The sequence below is a fragment of the Tachypleus tridentatus genome, chromosome 11 (genome assembly GCF_004210375.1).
Source record: "Tachypleus tridentatus isolate NWPU-2018 chromosome 11, ASM421037v1, whole genome shotgun sequence".
Classification (NCBI taxonomy): domain Eukaryota; kingdom Metazoa; phylum Arthropoda; class Merostomata; order Xiphosura; family Limulidae; genus Tachypleus; species Tachypleus tridentatus.
The window spans coordinates 26,997,567-27,018,482 of record NC_134835.1 but is presented as its reverse complement, the minus strand read 5'-3'; the positions used below and the strand labels follow the sequence as shown (position 1 = coordinate 27,018,482).

Sequence of the window (20,916 nt, the reverse complement as noted above, 5' to 3'; positions counted from 1 at the left end):
AATCCTGCTCCAGTATTAACATAAATCTGCTGTCCTGAATCCTGCTTCAGTATTAACATAAACCTGCTGTACTGAATCCTGCTCCAGTATTAACATAAATCTGCTGTCCTGAATCCTAATTCAGGCTATTCAATACTGGATATCATACAAATGAGGTGTACAAAGAATATCATCCCACAGCTCATTGGTCTGGATCTAACAGTCAAGATTGGCTTGATTCATAATTTAATGACATGTCTTGTACTACACAACCAGGTAACACTCTAGCTCTACTTCTGAATACAGGTGTGTGTTCACTTGGTTTTGTATTACAGCAATCACATCACTAAATGAGAAATTCTCCATATCTACTTCCTCAGCAGCTTGTAACTAATGAAGCAAAGCCACCCCTCAAAAGAAACAAAACAAGTGTACTATAAGAAATAGGGAAGAGAGAAATTTGCATGGGAGAATACTGAAGATGTGAATGGACCACTGTCATCAGACACAATCACCTGGAATTATGTCCATTACTTAGAGACAGCACAAAGGTTACTACAACTAAAGACACCAGGTGTTTGTGTATAGACACCCCCTGACTGTCAATTTGTTTTACATTTTTGTCAATTAATGATTGGCTGGTCTTGTATAAAACTCCATATCAACAGCAGGCAATAAGCAGAGGCAGATGGCTTAACATTTTCCATGCTACCCATTGAATGCATATTTTGGGTAAGTATTTCCTGTTACACACCAACTGCTTATTGGTACATCCCACTGTCTGGATAATATATATATATGTTGAATAAGGTAGTTATAAGACCAGAAAAAAACAAAGAAAGAACAAACAAGCAGTCCAGAAGATAGAGAAACCACTGTATGGATTGGTTCCAAATCTGGGAGAGAGTTGTTCTGTGGAGTGGAAACTGACAACAAGAGGGAGACAAAAGCCAGGATACATGAAACGTTACTGTGGTGTATGTGATGGGACACTATTGTATCACATCCTATAGTATCTGAGATTGAAAGTAAAGTGAGTGGAAAGGCAGTAATGATAGGAGGTCAAAAGTGAGAGAAAAATCCACTACAAATACCAGAAGATAGAGAAACCACTGTATGTAAAGGTACCAGATCTAGGAGAGAGTTGTTCTTCTATCACCTAAGCTTAAGTTTTCAAGACATGATTCATAAGTAACTAAATGTGATGATCATGATCGTATATGAGAAAGACCAGAACCAAGACAAAAGAAGTTCTGAGAGTGAGTACTTCCACAATGGGGGAGGGAACAACAGATGTTTTTGAATGGATCACAATAAAAATACCAAACAGATGAGACAGAAAATGAAGGTTAGACTGTGAGGAGAGACTAGCTCAAAATGTAGAACCAGAGAAACCTTGCCCTTGGCATCAGAAATGGATCAGCCATCCAGAGCTGTACCTCATTGGAACAGAAGCAGCTGAAAGGTGTAGTTACAGAACTGGTGGGTGTTAAGCACTAAGTACCACCTACAGTCACCAAAGATACAGAAACTCACATTTATATGCAGAAGGAGCACACAGTCACTGATCTGAGATCTGAAAGGCTCCAATCATATGCAAGTCTGTATAAATGGGAAAAAAGGGTATCCAGGGCCATGTGAGATCAACTGATACCTGCATTGACAGGTCATAAACTACTGAAGGAAATGTGTATGGGCAAATCTAAGAGGAACAAAAGATTCAAGAGAAGAGGGAATCCTCCAAAATAACTCATGCAGGAAACAAAGGAAACACAAGAGTCCTGGTATCAAAACCTCCAAGTAACAAAGACAAAAAATGTAGGCTGTGCCTTCTCCACAAATGTAGTTAGAGGAGGGTTGAGATTGAAATGAGACTACTCCTGAAGGAAAAGGGAAGTCAAAACAAAGTAAGCCACACTCGGTGTGGTAAGTGGAGACCAAGTGTCTATAGATTAGTGATATAATAGGCTTCAAGAATATGACCTCAGAGAAAAAAAAAAGTCTGGGCCATAACCAACTTAAAAGGAACTATTGAGAATCAAATATTTGATCACTGAGGTAAATCAAAGGAAGCAAAAAATATGTAGACAAATCAAGATGTGGAAGTTATCCATCATGATGAGAAAACTGACCAAAAGAAAGACCAAAATTGGGTTAAGTGGGACAGACTAATAGCCTTCTGCCTTCATTGGAATGATAAAAAAATACAGAAGTAGAACTCTAGAATGGAGCAGAGGAATTACCTCACAGCCTATTCAATAGGAGAGGTGCAGAGTAAAAGATGGAAGGAAAAACCTCTGAGAAAGAACCTACAGAACTTCATAGGATGTAGCAAAGGGATTCACCAATGGAAAAGTTTTTACAGGACTGAAGTCAACAAGTAGCTCCAGGAATGAATTGCCTCCATGGCTTAAGGGAGATAGTTAATAGTAAGAAGAGGACAAGAGAAAGAGGAGGATCACTCAAAAAAAACAATATATATAGACATACAAAATAAAAATCTGGTGAATACGAACACTGCTGAAGAACTGCATCATCAGCTGAAGATACCAACTTAATTAAAAAAAACACAAAAACCCAAACACCATATCACAAGGACCCAAGACAGAAGTCCGGGATAAGGGTTAAACAGAAAATAAAGCAACCTAACAAGGAGCAGTCCAAAAAAATATCCAACTAAATGGAACAAATGGAAGAAAACCCAGAGCAAAGTGGAAAACAAATATGTGTAAGCTGCCTCACAAAAGCTGGAAGGGTCATGATGGATAAAAAGGAGCAGAAGAACAAAAAAGAAATTAAAATAAGGTGAAAAAGGGTAGATTGAAAGAAAAATATATCTCTAGACTCAAAGAATCAGGTGAAAGAGGACCATGCAGGTCTTCAAGATTTAGCAGAAATTAATTGCAGAAAGAGAAAACAAAAGACACATAACTGTAAATCCCAAGCATAGAAAGACAAAAGTAGAACTTTGATGAGAAGTTAAAGCAAGTGTAGTTAGTATCCTATATCAGAGATAAGAATCAACCCAGCCAAATTGTGCATAATGGCAGTAATATCACTGATCATTGTCTGCAGTTGTCATTACAGTATAATATGACTTCTGTAAAAGAGTTTTAAAAACCTTGAAGGATATCATTAATGTGGGAACATTCAGTTGAAAACATGAAGCTCATATTATGATAGTCCTTTTTCTTAAATCATAAAGAAAGAAAATAACGGCAATAATTAAAAATACACTAAAACAAGTATGGCAATAGCCATAGATCTAATAATGACCTTGAAGATTACTGGATGAAACTTGTACATTGGATTAAATAACAGTAACAGGTAGTAAGACATGTTTCCCCTAACAATAAAAGGTGAATTTAAAGAAAATCAAAATCAACATAATTCAAATGAAAGTTCTAACTGTTAAGTTTAAACTTAGTATTATTCTACTTGATAATGAAGAAAGGAAAGACTACATTTGTGTTTGTGGTGACTACTACACATAAAAGATGTGTCACCCTCCTACTGCTGGGGGGCTATGGTTTAATAATGATGAAACAACAGACTGGTACAATGCACATTAATAGATGTAGGAATGAGAGCTTTGTTAGAGGCCTGCAGCATGCTCAGGAACTTACACTGAAGTGCACACTCAGGTGAAAAGATTTTGTTTTTGAATTTCACACAAAGCTACTCAAGGTCTATCTGTGCTAGCCGTCCCTAATTTAGCAGTGTAAGACGAGAGGGAAGGCAGCTTGTCATCACCACCCACTGCCAACTCTTGGGCTACTCTTTTACCAACGAATAGTGGGATTGACCGTCACATTATAATGCCCCCACGGCTGAAAGGGCGAGCATGTTTGGCGCGATGGGGATCTAAACCCGCAGCCCTCAGATTACGAGTCGCATGCCTTAACACGCTTGGCCATGCCAGGCCCTGGTGAAAAGAACACAATTTTATTTTTAAACTAAAATACCTTTAAAATGAAACTAGAAGTATAATTTTAGCAGTTACCTCTTTGAAAGAATGATGTTACTACAAGTAATCTTTAGTATTTTAAATAACAATTCCAATAATTATCATTAATTTTTATAGATTTCAGTTTTAGAATAATGTTACACATACTTCTACCAGCTTTAAGTACAATACTAAATATTTAAACATTTTAACATGCAAGTATTAAGTTATCTGAAGGAAAAAAACTTATTCTGTGCAATAATTAAAAGGATTTCTTTCAATTCTTGAAAAAAAGTATTATTTTGTACAAGATAAAACACACAAAAATAAAAATGTGTGGAGCAACCAGTGACATCAAAGCTGTCTACTTCCATTGGCACTAAGACTAAATAGTTGTAAACAAAATGGGAATAAACCTAAAAGAACACAGTCAAAGGTTGACAAATACTACATAAAGTTTAGATACAAAGCATTTTTGTATTTATACTGTTTACAATACCATGCAATGCTTTTAAAACATTCACTTATGATATCTTTCATGGACACACATATATTCATTACAATATATTACATAAAAAAATAGCTTGTTCTCAGGCAATTATAATACTGCTTTAATACTATAATACTATTTTATGAATTTATGTCATTATGTTTGGTATCAAATTGTAGATTATACTGTAAATTTTCATATTATACATTATTCAATTTCTTAATTTAAAAATAAATATTAAAAAAACACTTTCAAACATTGATTTCTGTGTGTCACAAGGTATGTTAAATGCAGCATTGGTTCAGATTGGGTGTCCAAGTACAAAGCTTATTGTTTTGTACAAATTAGGAACTCAAATTACTGATACTGAGAAGCTAGAATATGAAATAAGAACCTCCTATCTTTTCTATTTGCTGATATATCATTCATATACTGAATTAAACACAGTGGCTCTACTCACCTCTTCCCATTTCTGAAAACAGGTCCTTATATGCACTTACATCTTGTGAATAACCAATCAAAAGCTTAAAATATCCCTCAAGTAGTTTTCTCAACCATTTTAAAGTATTACTTTGTGCTGGTAAGTTGGGTCTTTAGCCTGTTTGAAATTTTATATTCTTTAAGACCCAAATACAGCTTAGTTACTACACTTGAAAAATTATAATGGTATCAATATAGAAATTTATAAATTTTTGGTTATTCAAATGTATATATATATAAAACCTTTAAAAATTATTTAATTTCTCATCTTCCACGTGTGAAGTTTCTTAAATCTTAGCAACCTAAGGCAAACAGCAACTGAGTACAAAGGTTGTAACTGGAAGAGATAATTGTTTGCTTTACTTCTTTATTTACAGTTATATATTTTACAAAAGAAATAAGTTTAAAAAACATATTTGTTAATTGTAGTAATGATAATACATATATAACTGAGAATACTAGCCCACTAAAGCTCAGCCAAGATAGGTAACTTTGTGATGACTAAAGGTCAGTTTTATGCTCTTGGATACTGTAAGATGGGTGCACATGTGCTGCATCCTTGTAGCTTCTGTGATGTAGGTTAGCAATGACTTAAAAGTCAATATAATAAATATATATAAATGTATAATGTTATACAAGTCTTAAATTACTGACTGAGTATGCATATTTTACCTCCACATCAATGTTATCAGCAAAATAACCTTGGGCTGCAAGTTCCTGCTGTGCTCTTGCATGCTTTCCTTGAGATGCAAGAAGATCTCCAATCCAAACTTCTTCCTCATTACCATACCCAAGAAAGTGAACAACACATGTCCCTTCTTGTTCATTAGTACTCATAACACATGCTTCATAGAGAAGTCCATCTTCAGAAAATATTGCCTGACAGTAGTCTCCCAATTTATAAAGTAACAGTATATATGTTTACTATCACCTGCCAACAATCTTCTTATATATATCATAAGCTTAATAAAATAGAGAAAACGTATTTCAAACTTTTTTTAGTGAAGAAAGTTTGAAAATAATTTTTTTACCTTACGCTTCTCTCATAAGACATATTTGAACTTTTAACTCAAAACTCAAGCTGAAACCATTTATTATAATTTAATTAAAAACTGAACAGCTGTTAGATTATGTAACACAATATGCAATTCTTCACCTTTGTTAGAAATGTTAAAAATTAAACTGATAACCTTAACATGAGGATTAAATGTAGGCTATCATATTAAAATATTATTAATATAAATATATAAAGCAGAAGTGTGATTCACTTGTATGTCTGTTTATTCTACATACACTTTTTGCCAGTTTCAACTAAAGTTGGCTTGTATCTATATGCCCCCTCCAGGAACTGCCATAGGAGGATTGTGTTCATCTAATTAAGATGTCAGACACAAACGTAACCAACTCATATTTATCATGTTAACCACATCTAAAACCTCCTTGCTGGGTACTGACATTTGCTTGAAGGTAAGGCAAGGATCATCACAGTCATTTCAGGCCCTAAAATCATGGATGTGAGGTAAACACAGACTCCAGGGCATGATACAGGATTGACCCAGAAATCTGGAAACGTGTCATCCTGTATTTGCTGGAAGCTCACTGCAAGCAATAAACTCCTGTCACTGTAGGACTGTGCCAAAACATTCAAAGGTCAGTAACATCCATATCTCATGAGAGAATGAGGGAGTGCCCAAGACAGAAACAGAAATATACTGCTTACTTTCCATTACCCAATTCACAGAAGGAAGAATAAAGGGAGACAGATGGACAACCCCAAACCTGTGTGAGGACTAAAGTTGATTGGCTCTCTTGATATTCAAAAAACCAGCCTGCAGGATTCAAACATCTGCATGAGGATAGGATGAGCACATCCAATTGAAGAGGAGAACTGCATTTAGATGTTTAATTCTATGATGCCACTCAATTTAAGGGATGGTATACTCTTTACACCATCAGAACACCATTGCTGTATTTTGAACAGAATGGTTATAAATATATATATATATAGAACCCATCCATCAGGATGCATCCATGGTACCTGTGCTCAATCAAGGACCTAGAATAGGACCACTTCACTTTCAGAATTATGAGAAGATAGTGGATCACCTTCCATGAACAATAAATGAAATCAACATTGATAAAATAGGATGGCCATGCACTCACCAACCAGATAGCTTTGTGTTAAATCTGAACTGGAATTACAAGTACGCTCCCATGGAGGCTGGTGCCACTCCTACTTACACTTGGAGAAAACAAAGTATGAAGGCCCCCAACTTTGCCCTCTTCTCCTAGAGTGGAGAAACATGCTCAAACAATCTGAAGGAAAAGCTTTTGTCTGCCACTCCAGCAACAGAAAACTGTGGTTGGTACGGACTCCCAAGGATCACTGGTAACGTCTGGGAGATAAAAAGCATTGGAGGGACCTGAGGAACAGTACTCTAAAATCTGTGCAATATGTGAACCAAGTTTCCTACATGTCTGAAAGTAAACTGATCCCAGTTTATACAACCTGATGATAGGCAGGGACAACCAGGATTTCCTTTAGCTCTACTAGTGATTGTCCATGAGTGGCAGTCCATAATAAGGTGATACCATCCAATATGTGTCTAGATAGTCTTATGGAACACCTCATTTCAACACAGCCTGTTGCAGCCCATAGTAATTATAATTAAAATTGTTGTTAGTGTGAAACAGAGAAGGGATCCAGCAAAAAATAAAGGTATACTGGAATGAAATACTATATGACTGAGAAAATTACCTGTTAGAGTCTAACAGATGTAGTAAAAATTGAAAGCATTCAGAAAATGAAACTGCCAGATAATGTAAGAACTGAAATAGAAAATTAGTAGTAGTAGTCCACATACCAGCCCACTCAATGTCTTATAGAGGTCAATTCAACTGGGATGGTTAATGACATAGAAATATGATGAATCTAGTAAGATGCAACCTACAGAAGATTCCTCTTCTGTAATGATAATTTATTATAGGCTTATGTAAGTCATTTACAAAGCCACCTTATGAAGGTAATGGAAGATAAGTCACAGGAAAACAAAGGATCCAATATATGAACAATTGATTCTTAGCACGTCGATATGAGTCAGTATGAGTCACTTAACACTACAGAGTCCTAACAGGCATAACAAATGATCATGATTGGAATGGTTAAAAAGGTGAGAAATGGCTGGCTAAAAAACTGTACAGAAAGAAAATAGGAGAAATAGTACATTCATTTTACAACACTCAAGACAACTTAATGAGAACTAATATTAAGTGGTTTCAGAGCCTTCATAGTATTAAGAGAGTCAGTAGAGATTATACAATTAGAGTAGTGCTAACTTCTATACATTTCAGAGCAAGTGATATTACATAAAACTGAATAATGAACACAGAACATGAAGGAAACTGTTGAACTAATACAAAGTTGTTGCAAACCACAGATGAACCCATGGTCAACTGATATTGAGTTATCTGTAAAAAAAAAAAAAAAAAAAAAGTAACTTAAAAAGTGTTTCTTAAATAAATGCCACTGTGCTTTCAGGCAGAAGTATCCAAGTTCTTTAGGTGACTCAAGGAATAACAAGTGGAGAAAGCAAGAATCCATGGTGAGATGAGCTGATTATAAGATTCTGTAGCAGGATGAAATGTCAGAATCATCTCAGTCAACTTTGCCTAAATACGTAGGCCAAAGGTATAAATCTTAGACTACTTATCTGCAAAATACATAGCCCAATAAGGCATAAAGATACAATGGCAGATGGGATACTGTGGCAGAGGTCAGAGCTTTGCAACATAATTTAAAGATACTTGAAAACATACGAGAAGTAATCTTCATATGATTTTGTTTACAAACTCTGGACTGGTGAAATGCAGGAAGCCCCTGGATGAAGTGCAGTCTAGAGACTGACAGTCCTTCTTAGATAAAATTATAGATCTTAAGTACAGAGCACTTATTAGCTCCCCAAGAGGTGGAAAAGAGGATGCAAAGCATATTCAGTACTGTTGTAATTTGTCTTTAAGCTAATTAATATGTGGAATAAAAGTCAGCTTACTGTCAAGAAGAAGTCCTAAGAACTTGATTTCAGCTACCAAAGGGATTTGTGCACCTTCCAGATGGAATTGGAAGTGTGTAACCCATATTGGTAACAAAAATGTATGTAGCTGCTTTTAATTAATCTTATTCACATGAGCTCGGTCAAATAAACCAAGTTTGTAACAATTTATACTCATTATCATTTCCATACTATTACTATTTACTATATAAAATAGTTTGTAGCAATTTATACTCATTATCATTTCCATACTATTACTTTTAATATTTTAGTATTTTCACACAATTTGGCAGTAAACATTACAAGACCTCTGTATATAAAAAATACATATTTTTAATGAGGTACTTGTTAATAAAGGTTTGCCTCTGAATTTATCAAGTAGTTTTATTAACTAGTCCAAGTGCAAAGTGACTTTCATGTTAAAATTAAAAATACTTTTATTCATTTGACAATTTACTAATTTATGTAATCTCTAAAAACCTTTTCAATAATTATAAAATTTACTTTTCAGTACCCTATATACAAAGTTGACCTAAATTATCTTTTCATTTTCATTCTCAAGCAACTTCACATGTAACATCAAACTACATTTATACTAAAACAGTAGACATTTGTTTTTACTTAAATTTTATTGCCCTTTGAAATGCCTCCAACTAATAATCCCATCACATACAAGTAGTAAGTTACTTGGAAACTCAAAGCTTAAATTACCATATGAAATTACATAACAGAAAGAAAAATCTTGTGAAGAATGTTTATTATTGTTTCTCTTTATCTTACCTCATCTAACTTAGTAATTGTTATTATATGATGTACATCAGAAAATAAAGTAAATTACATGGATGAATTACACATCTCCAATAATTATCATAATTTTTCTGGCTTTCTAACTATGTGATAAGAGCCTCAAAATCCAGCTGAGCTTGTTGATGTGATGCCAGTGAGAACAAATGTGAAACTAAAAAATGGAAACAGACAATGTACAAAAATACATCATTTTATAGATTAGAGCCTTGGCTTTCAATTCATTATAAATAATATGGTATAAAATATCCAAGTGAACTATTGGCAATTTGTGTAAGACAGGATATGACAGATGGGTGTTGCAAGGTGGTTCTGATTTTCTAGTTTATGGCTCTGTAAACAAGTAACAAGAAAGTTATGAAAATTATGTTTTGCCTGAGTAATATCTATATCATAATGAGTAATTTATGTTAAATTTTGTACTTTTCAGAGAGTTGATAAATAAATCAGAGATGAAGAAAAACCTGCAAAGCAAGCATCACATTCTCATATCAAAAGAAACTGGGCATTTTAAAAAAAATCCTTGTAAAGTTAAGAACTTAAAGTTTATAAAATATTAATTAAATTTTGATGCCAACTTTATTCATACATAATAACTACATAGTTTAATTAAATCTTGAATGCAACTCTAAAAAATCATGATGTTCACAGTTTGACCTGATTGTGGCAAGTGTTGATCAATACATAAAGTAAGAAATAAATGAAATAAACAAAAATCTACGGTAGAAATGAATAAGAAACTTAAAACGTTAGAGTAAAGGCCTCATATTTGCTAAAGTTAAATACATTTTTTTGTGTGCACATATTACTATAATGTTAAAAAGATTTCATGTGTACTATAAAAACAGTGTAGTATATGCTGCAGCAATATCCAACCCAGTAAAAAATTGTTTTCTTATATTAACCACAAAATAGACAGTTTCTATGTCACATGGTATTTACTTCCTGAAAAATGTCTGAAATGTCACAGAAAAACAGAACAGAATAAATTCATTATTTAAATATGTTACTTTGTTTTCTTTTGCCAAACTAGGCACCTTGTGTATGTATAAATGTAAATAAATTCAGTATCAAAACATGAAGAACGAAAAAATGTTAAAGGCAAAGGCAGTTATTATGAGTTATTGTTTATTCTTATTTTTCTGTGATTACAATAAATATAGATAATTTGGTTTTTGATATTCATAAATATCAATGATCTTAATAACAAATTAAAATCAAATTTTGAAATTCCGATTTGAAAGGAACAGCATGTTACTTATAATAGACAGAAATATCCTTCACTTAAAAGCACTTCATTCACAGCTTATTTGTGTGAAAAAGTTACTGTATTTTGAAAATACTAATATAACATAACAATAACTTAAACTACCTTGTTACAAACCAGAGATTCTCACCTAAGTATCCAGGAGTTATTTACGACATCCATTCAAAACTAAGACTACTACAGAATTTGTTTATTGTGGTAGCTCAATGAATACCAAGTTACTAAAGTATGATACCTGTACTCAATTAAAAATACCTTATACATATTTTGAGTCATTGTTTAAATGAAAATGACATTTAGCATAGGATTTCTACTTGCAATAATAATTATAACTTAAGCAAAGATATACGTCTCTTCTGTCTCATGCATCCCAGTTTGCACTGAAAATCAGTTATCTACACCAAAGTTCACTATTTTAAAATCAATATAAATTTCTGAAGAAAGATGAATTACCTTTACCAATACTGAAAGCAGTTCTGAGGTAAAACTTCTACAGTAAGAGTAGTATGATAAACACCACACATATTTTAGATTTAACCTTCTGTTTGTCACTAGTAATACTCTTTACCTAGTAAAACATACACAAAAACAATTTCTCAGAATTAAAGGAACAGTTTTTTGTTGTTTTTTTTATTCAGCCCAAAATTGTCAAGTTTGAATATTCGAATTTCTCTATAGAAAAAACAGAATCCAACGTGTTAAAAATGAAAGGCAAAGATCATTGAGACCAAACAGATTATAAACGGATTTAATAAATATTTTTGTTTAACCTCTCTTCATGTAAAATGCACACAAGTGGCTTCAATAAATAATCAACGGCTAAATTTAAAAAAAAAAAAAAAAAAATTCCAAAAGTCACTGATAAACCTATGAAAGGATGGCAATAGTTGTTAAGGAACTTTGAAAAATGATTCCTGTGTTGTAGTCCTGATATTACAGGGATGTGCTCAGGTATTCTTTGCATTAATTTTCAGAGGTTTAGTTCAAAATAACAATAAAGTTAGAGCAAAAAAGTTTTCACATTGATTTGGCAATGCTATACAAAATGTAATAAACTGGTATTTTTTGTGACATAGCTTATTAAAATATATTTATCAAATGGTACTTCTTTTCTAACTATTATTATTAATAGGCCAGCAATAATAATAATAATCACAATACAGTGTCAAAGAGAAGTATCCCATTTTGTAATACATCAGATGTTAAGATGAAATTCCAACCAAAAAATTCTGGGATAGACTGTACTTTGTAAAACTTGTGTATCTGTTGTTGTTATTGGCAGTAACATAAAACATTTGAGTATCACTATAACAAAGTATATTCTGTAAAGATGCAAACCTTATCTTTGTTTTGACCAAAAAACTTATTTAGCCTATTCTTTAAGACTTTTCTATTTATGACTGTCATGATTGTATCAAAAGTGTCTATTTTAAGCCAAACTTATCTCATTTAATAAAACTGCACTACTGACTGTGGTTTTGTCTTCAAAATTCTTGCCACTGCTCTTAGTTTAAACATTCTTGGCCTTGACACCAACACTTGTAAGCTCTGGTCTTCAATCCAAGATTGGTTACTTGAAATTACTCTTTTTTTAATGAAGTTTTGAAAATATCCTAAACCTAATTATCATTACACTTGTACATAGAAACAAACTCAACAATATTAGTACCTTTTATACTATCAAACCAATTCAAAACAATGTTTCCAATTTATTTATTATTATATATTTATATACAGAAATAAACAAAGAGGTAGTGTAACCCTAGTTAGATGTTTATAAATGATATGATGGCAAGTAATAACTAAGTCAAAAAATATTTGCCTCACAACAATCATTTCCCAGATGAAAATATTAAGAAATAGCAGTAATAGTTTTATTGAATTTAATTTTTTTTTTGAAAGATGAAAATTATTACAAGGTGAAACGGAGTGTGACTTCTGAAAGATAAAGAATGTTTTTAACTATGCCTAGAACTTTGAAATAACAAGTGCAAGTATAAGAATAGAGATAATTTCCAATTCGTGATGTAGGGAATTATTTGTTTTTTTACAAGTTGGAAAGAATATTTTCAATTTTCAAGATTGGGAATAAAAACATAGATGAAACTTGCACAGAAAAATTGAAAAAAACAAACAAATAATAATAATAACCGGTGACAAATTATACTTCCAAACCAAAAAGAGTATGGTAACGGGTTAGTGTTTAAAATCAAACTACACAATGAGCTACCAATCAGTGCTGCGCTCATCACAGGTATTAAAACATGGTTTTTAACATTATAAACTATGAATTATTTAACCAAAATAATGGAGGTTACAGAATCAAAGTATTTTTTCCCACACAATACACGTATATTACATGTTAGTTTTTATTTTTTTTTTAACTGAATATAAAAATTTATGGTTGGATAAATATTATACTTTTGCAGATATTTTCTTGTATTCCAACACAACATTTTTACTTGTAGGTTATTCAGTAAAAACTAAAAAACGTTACTCACCTAGTTCCATGCCTCAGTTCATTTTCCAGCCACCTAATTGCTTCTCTTGCTCCCACACTTTCTTTCTTACGTTCATCAAGACTAGCTGTCACTAATAACAAGTAAGGAAACAAAGAAGTAGTTATAATAAAATCACATTCAAACTATCATGTCTTACCTTTGCCAAACACACAAAAAAAGCACTTATAATTAGGAGAAAAAAATACTTAATCAATATTGAACTCTGAATTATTGTTTCAAGTCATACAGTGGTGTTCAGTGCACATCATAACTTTTACTAAGTTACAGTTAAAATGCAATTAAACAACTTTATTGTCAATGCACGTGAAAATGTTTGGCATCAATACATAATTTACAATTCAAGTTTCAATTAGTTTAAAAAGGATATATTTATGTCAATTTTTAATCTTTATTTCTACATGTCACACAATACCTTTTAGCTCTGAATTATTTGTTTTAAGCTTTCTTTCTTCCCTTTAAGTGTTACAATATTCCATAATTAGATACTCTGATAACAGATACTAACAGGCCAGAAATTAAAATAAGAATGTCTGATCTCTTTCTAAATTATTTATTTACTCATGCTTTCTTGTTAACCTTACATATTTATAACCAATAGAAAAGCCATTCTATGACCTACGTGACTGTAATGTCTTTGTTTCATTTTAGTAAAAGGATATCAGTATTCCACTAGGTAATGAAATTTTTTAAACCTTTTCATAAGTAGGTAAGTTAGAAAGAAAGATAAGTATGAGTAATTCTGTTTTACTCTTTGAACTTTATTTCCAAAATGAGTATTTGAAAATTATACAATTATTTTTGGGACAACCAACTTAGGTTCGATGAAGATCAGCTTCCAAGATCAAAAAGGTTTCAATCCTGAAGTGTTGAATTTTTTTCTTTAACATGTTATTTTTTTTATAAATGTGTAAACTTTAACCAAAAAGTCCTAAAATGTACAAATTAAAAATTTAATAGGTTAGATTAAAAAAAAGGTAAATGGGAATTTTGTTGCCTTGAGGAATGCACAAAGAATATATGTTGTTAGATGATAGGTGACGTATCCTAATTGTTTTAAAATAAAATCCCTGCACTTTGTTACTATAGATTATAATGAAGCATGAATAAAAGAGAAACAAAACAACAAAATTAAAACAGAAGTACACTGTTACAAGCTTGTTGCCATTTAGGATAAATAATTGTAATTTTCTGCTGAAATCTGCAGTCATCCTAAAAGAAGGAAAGGATAATTAAGATATCATGTTTTGTTGTGTTGGTTACAAGGCCAGTCAAACAGAGAGCACCCATATAGTGTTAAAATTGAGAAAATAGCAGATGAAATACAAATTTGTATTAAAAACTTTCAACACACATTTAGAAGGTTCTAGAAGTAATTATAGTGGAACAACCTCTCTGAGTAAGAAGGAATAACACAATTTTCTATGTTTGACTTTCATATTGTGCTGAGTAACTTGACTCAACAAGAGTATCTATAACCTTCAGTTTTATTTATTAATTACGAAGCAAAAACTAATAGTAGAAGTAAACTGTGCTACTGAATGTAGTTACCAACAGATGGCACAACAATAACAAATCTCTTGGATAATCTCAACTGCTTTAACAATGCCAAATGTTGACAGAAGGAGCTAATGTCAGGAACCAGATAAGGGGAAAGTTGGGGAAATCCTCCTCCTTTCACTTTAGATTCCAAATCATTCACTTCAGCCTAGATCCACATACCCATATCAGTGAAATATTAGACATATGAATCAAAAAAAAATTACTGATATGTTTCATCATTTAAAAAATTTGTATACTAAAGGAAAAACCACTAACATTAAAATATTAGTCAAGTAGAATTTGCAAACAAGAACAAAAAATATATAAAAAATAAATTGACATCATAAACTGATATGCTTTATACAACATAAGACAGTTAACATATATTTATATTTGTAATAATACTATAGAGTCGTGACAATATATTTTTCACAACATTCCTACCTTCAACCACAGATGAGCCATGTTCCACATCATCTGTTTTCTTTGACCTACAGGTTGCTCAACTCCCTGAGAAATATAATTAATTCAAAAGATTAACACTAAAAAATACTCTTGAAAACAACAAATACCTGAATAAAATTTAACAGGTTAAATAACAAACAAAGTAATTTATTCTGCTTGTTAAAACCCAGGCACTAAACTAAACAAGTCTCATCTTTGCCTAGAAACTATACACACACACACATTTATATATATATATATCATTCAGTAATTAGTGCAAGGTTTCTTCTTGTGTAATGACATAAAACAGAAGTACGAAATTAATTCAATACTTCTCTAAAGTTAATAAAAAATTCACAATTCAGTTTTTGGAATAATGGTGCATACAAGTCAGACAAAAACTTCCAGTGTTAGTTTTCTTTCTCCAAAACTCTTCTGTTGTTTATGGTTTCATCAGGAAGTTTCAAACAAATATTCACTTACTCTTTAACTGTCTTATCATAATATTTACACATTTCTTCAGTCGGCATCAAATTCAAATTTTTGGTTTATCATTAATGCTTATAACAGAAACAGAAAAAAAGAACAAAAGAGAAGTGTACAAAAAAACAGTTATGAAAAAGAGATGGACACCAGTAACTAGTCAATAACACAACATTTAGAGATGGACACCAGTAACTAATCAATAACACAATAACATTTAGAGATGGACACCAGTAACTAGTCAATAACACAATAACATTTAGAGATGGACACCAGTAACTAGTCAATAACACAATAACATTTAGAGATGGACACCAGTAACTAGTCAATAACACAATAACATTTAGAGATGGACACCAGTAACTAGTCAATAACACAATAACATTTAGATTGTTATAAACTTACAGCCTCAGTACTTACAGCTCCACTGAAACTTTTTTCTGTGCTACTTGCAGTAAAGCATTCTTTTTCAGAGTTAAAACTGACTCCTGTCTTTGGGAGCCTAGCTAATAACTGGCCAAAATTGTGAAGACACTGTATGCAGAGAAAAACCTAGTAACACCACAAGCAAAAAAAAACAAATGTTTATGTATGCATTTTAGCTTATACACTTGTGTGAGAAAATCAAATCTTGATTAACACAAAATTCAACTTAACACTTTTGAACAATCTCATTAATATTGTGTACATTAATTTATAAACTTTTTTTTTCCCCTCAAAAAGTCTACATATTAGTGGTATAATATGACATTCCAGAATACATATCCACTGATATCTAACAAGTAAATAAACATTAATTATTACAACACACAAAATGATTGTAAAAAAGTTAAGAGAACTAATGAAAGCTGGAGAGCAAAAAAAAAAAAAAACACAAGCATTTTATCTAAACTGGCCAGTTTCAGTGTTCTCATGACAAAAGTTTGGATACTGAAGTAACAAAAGTAACTATGTTTACACAGAATGAAGGGAGTAACAACATATATATGACATTGTTCAGTTACAATGAATGTTCCAGTGTTATATCCCACAATCTTACATCACTCTCGTTACACAAATTAAATAGACATAAACCACTAGCATATAATGATTTGTAGAAGCCTTTATGCAATCACTAAACTTGAATACAACGTGTAATTCAGGAAAACAACAACAAAGAAACAGAGCCAAACAACTATAAGTTATTACAGAGAGACTGTTGTAATATATCACTTTTACAGGGTTAGTTGTAAGCTTACAGCCTTCCACACATCCCACTTAAGCTACTTACCTGAAGAACATCTGCAGAAAAATGTTGAAACATTTGCCTGAACAAAAGTATGTTGTTATTTCTAAGTCTGCGGACTTACAACCCTAAAAACCGGGTTTCGATACCTGTAGTGGGCAGAGCACAGATAGCCCATGGTATAGCTTTGTGCTTAATTCAAAACAACAACAACAATTCCCTGTTTTGACTTTTGTAAATCAGTATGGTTACCGTTGCCCGCAGGAGGAACTCTCAGAAAACAAGAAAACAAAGCTATTATTTCTTTTTCTTTATACCGTGAGATGACACTATCATCGACTTTATTTGTGGTTTTGTATTTTCTTCTTTAAGTTTCCGAGAAATTTATCAATATATACATGTGAGTAAAGAGAGAAGCAGTCATTAACGAGAAAAAATAAATAAAAAAGAGCTTTGGTCAAGTTAGTGAATAAAAATATGTAATAAAAAGTAATTAGAGCTATTTCTGTTTCAAACACAAAACAAAACAAACAGGAATATACGCGATAACTATAACAAAATAATGACAACACCTTAATAAAATACGTATTTAAGTTTCTCAGAAACAAAACTACTTCAATCAAGAAAGTTCACAGTTTTTCTGTTCCGTATTCCGTCTTATTTTTTGACTTTCTACGTCCTCACAACATCTTGTCTTATACATTTAAACTGAAAATAATTTCTTAGTACTACAAAAATTGATTCCAGATACCTTTCTGGTTAAAAGCTAACACACAGGATTACATACAAAAGTCGTAGCAGTTTTCACACAAGACCTAAAACTCGAGCGTTTTATAAAATCCCGGTCACACCAAACATACTTATACTTTCAGCCGGGCGGACGTTATAATGTTACGGTCAATCCCACTATTCGTTGATAAAAGAGTAGCCCAAGAGTTGGCGGTGGGTAGTGATGACCAGCTGCCTTCCCTCTAATCTTACAAGGCTAAATTAGGGAAAATAAAATATATTATGGGTTCTGAACAATTCGAAAGCGCTGGAAAACGAAAAACACATTACGTCATAGTACCCGCGATTCCAAGTTGCGGAAGACGTTGTTTTTATTTTCTGCCACAACGGGACGCCAACCATGGATATCAGATTCACAGTGGTGAGTTGTTCCACGTAAGCAATAACGTGCTTATAAATTCACTTTTTCGTTAACGCACGTCCCTAATTAACGTTTTTTTAAGCGTTAGTAAATAAATTTCTGAACTTGAAATGTCTAAACGACACCGCAAAATAGATATCGGAGTTTATTTTTAATTTGAAGGCGGGAGTTTTTGTGTGACCTAGAATAAACAACGCACGAGAATTCAAGATTCCGGATTAAACTCGCCAGCAGATAAGTTTTTTTTTTTGTCCAGAAAGTTGTCCCACCTGAAGACAGCTCCGCCTTTCTCAATCGTTCAAGATAAATTTCGAAAAGAACTGCATTCTGGTGTTACGAAAGTGTTATCCCTGAGTCATTTCATGCATCTAAAGTGCACGATTCATAACTCTGGCCTTGACAGTTAGAAGGACATCCGGGAACGTTTTGTAAAGTACAAAGAACTTTCATCTTAACCGATCCGTTTGCAGCACGTGAGCACGTGGTTTAGTTTTTTTCTTAAACCCTCCCCCCCCCAAAAAAAAAAAAAAAAAAAAAAAACGTTTAAGCAGGTTGTGTTGGGCTATAGCTTATCTTCAAATCAGAACATCAGACATTCTGACATCGCAAACGATTTATATATATCGACATCTGGTATCACATTAAAGTTGTTTTATATGAAGACATATTCCACTCACCATCTTCGCTCTGTCCTGTTCCCCACTGGTATAGCGGTAAGTCTACGGATTTACAACACTAAGATCAGGGGCTCGATTCCACTCAGTAAACTCAGCAGATAGCCCGATGTGGCTTTGCTAAAAGAAAAAACACACATGTAAATTCTGAATGGATAAAGAAATGATTGTGATTCTCATTTTTGGTTGGGGCAAGTGCCCCTATCCCCCTGCGGGCGCCCATAACTTAATCACTTGTGTGTTTCAATAAATATTTCCACTACTGTACATCGAGAATATCATTTGTTATGATATATTGAAATCTGGCAAGCTGTACCATGTGTTGATGTCACCTTCACAGAAAAAAAAATATTGTTATTTATTTTACAAAAAAGAATCAATAGAGAATTTTTAAAGATCTACGATTGTTCTTTACTCTTGGGTGTTTGTGTGATGTCAATAAATATTCTTTTAGCAGAAGTTCGTGGTTAATAGCTGATTCAGATATCATAATTTGGAATTCGAATTTAAAAGTCCTCTCTTCCACAGTCTGTGGACTTGCAGTGCGAGAAACCGAGTTTTAATAGCTGTGGTTGAACAAACGTAATTATAAATTGTTCTTACTGTTATATAAAAGAAAGAAACGCAAAGTATTAGAGGTTTGGATCTAATTTTAAACAAAAAGTTCAACAATTTCTAATGCTATGTTCCTCACGCGTATAGCCCACCATCAGTTCATCTCTCTATACTCCACGCTCAGAGTACATTGCAAGGTTATGTCAGTCATTTTCTAGGTCGAGTGCGGCCCAATTGTTTAAAATGACTGATTATCCTTTGGAAGTTCTGTAGTTCAATCCCCACCCCACAAAAATCATGACACACTTTGAAGTTTTGAGTTCGTTACGAGCGTGGCAGACAGGCCCCACTGTTGGAGTAGCCAAAGAGCGTGCGGTGGGTGCTTTTAGATATTGCCTTTCTTCTAATTCAAAGTTAAGGGCGTGAAAATCAGCACACAATAACGACACATCATCAGATAATTTCAGTAAATTTGAACTACAAACATGGAATGCATCAGAGGATAATTTCAGTAAGTTGTCCTCCGCTGGTACAGCGGTAAGTCTATGGACTTACAACGCTAAAATCAGGGGTTCGATTATCCTAGGTGCACACAGCAGATAGCTCAATGTGGCTTTGCTATAAGAAAATACACACATTCACCACAAACTTAGAGTACATTACCGGGTCATTTCAGTAAGTTTCAACCACAATCTTAGTGTGTGTGCATAACCTGATCATTTCAATCAGTCTCTACCCTACACTTTAAAGGATATTTACTCTCTCGGCTGACCTATTCATGTGGGGACACTTAGTAAACGAAAGCCACATGATTACCCTGATTCTAAAGCTAATTATATCTGTTAGATGTAATATAATTATATTTGCAAAGAACTTCGAAACAAAATTTAAATTTTAAAGATGAATGAAGAAGTACAATAGTTATTCACTAGATGAACCATGTGACTCCACATGGTTTATTACATGAAACCATGTATATCAACAGTGAAAGTAAGACATCGGCCTTCGTTCATCTATACAGTTTATTTGTTTTTAATTTCGCGCAAAGCTACATGAGGGCGTTCTGTGTTAGACATCCCTAATTTTGCAGTGTAAGATCAGAGGGAAGGCAGCTAGTCATTACCAACCACCGCCAACTCTTGGGCTACGCTTTACCAACGAATAGTGGTATTGACAGTCTCATCATAACGCCCCCACAACTGAGAGGGCGAACATGTTTGGTGTGACGGAAATTCGAGCCCGCGACCATCATATTTCGAGTCAAGCACCTTAACCACCTGGCCATGCCGGGCCGATCTATGGAGTCAGT

The 20,916-nt window shown here is 33.1% G+C and overlaps 2 protein-coding genes across 7 annotated transcripts; both read right to left on the bottom strand.

Annotated features, from left to right (window-relative positions):
* Positions 1-451: 451 nt before the first annotated feature.
* On the bottom strand, positions 452-8,360 carry LOC143231803 (survival motor neuron protein-like). The gene is made up of 2 exons (XM_076466469.1): positions 5,568-8,360; positions 452-5,013 (listed from the first exon to the last, which is right to left on the bottom strand). Exons 1-2 carry the CDS (start codon positions 5,730-5,732, stop codon positions 4,975-4,977), a joined length of 204 nt encoding a protein of 67 aa, XP_076322584.1. The 5' UTR covers positions 5,733-8,360; the 3' UTR covers positions 452-4,974.
* A 566-nt stretch (positions 8,361-8,926) lies between these two features.
* On the bottom strand, positions 8,927-17,508 carry LOC143231798 (nonsense-mediated mRNA decay factor SMG5-like). 6 transcript variants are annotated; one of them, XR_013017189.1, is made up of 7 exons: positions 17,274-17,508; positions 16,409-16,555; positions 15,521-15,586; positions 15,086-15,242; positions 13,517-13,607; positions 11,469-12,600; positions 8,927-10,081 (listed from the first exon to the last, which is right to left on the bottom strand). XR_013017189.1 is itself a non-coding variant. In XM_076466454.1 (6 exons), the coding sequence occupies exons 1-6, from the start codon at positions 17,304-17,306 to the stop codon at positions 12,465-12,467; spliced, it is 630 nt and encodes a 209-aa protein (XP_076322569.1). In that variant the 5' UTR covers positions 17,307-17,508; the 3' UTR covers positions 8,927-12,464. The 6 variants fall into 6 exon arrangements, 5 of the variants coding, with proteins under 5 accessions (XP_076322569.1, XP_076322570.1, XP_076322572.1 ...); XM_076466454.1 differs by having other exon boundaries at positions 8,927-12,600; XM_076466455.1 differs by having other exon boundaries at positions 8,927-12,588; positions 17,274-17,507.
* Positions 17,509-20,916: the final 3,408 nt, after the last annotated feature.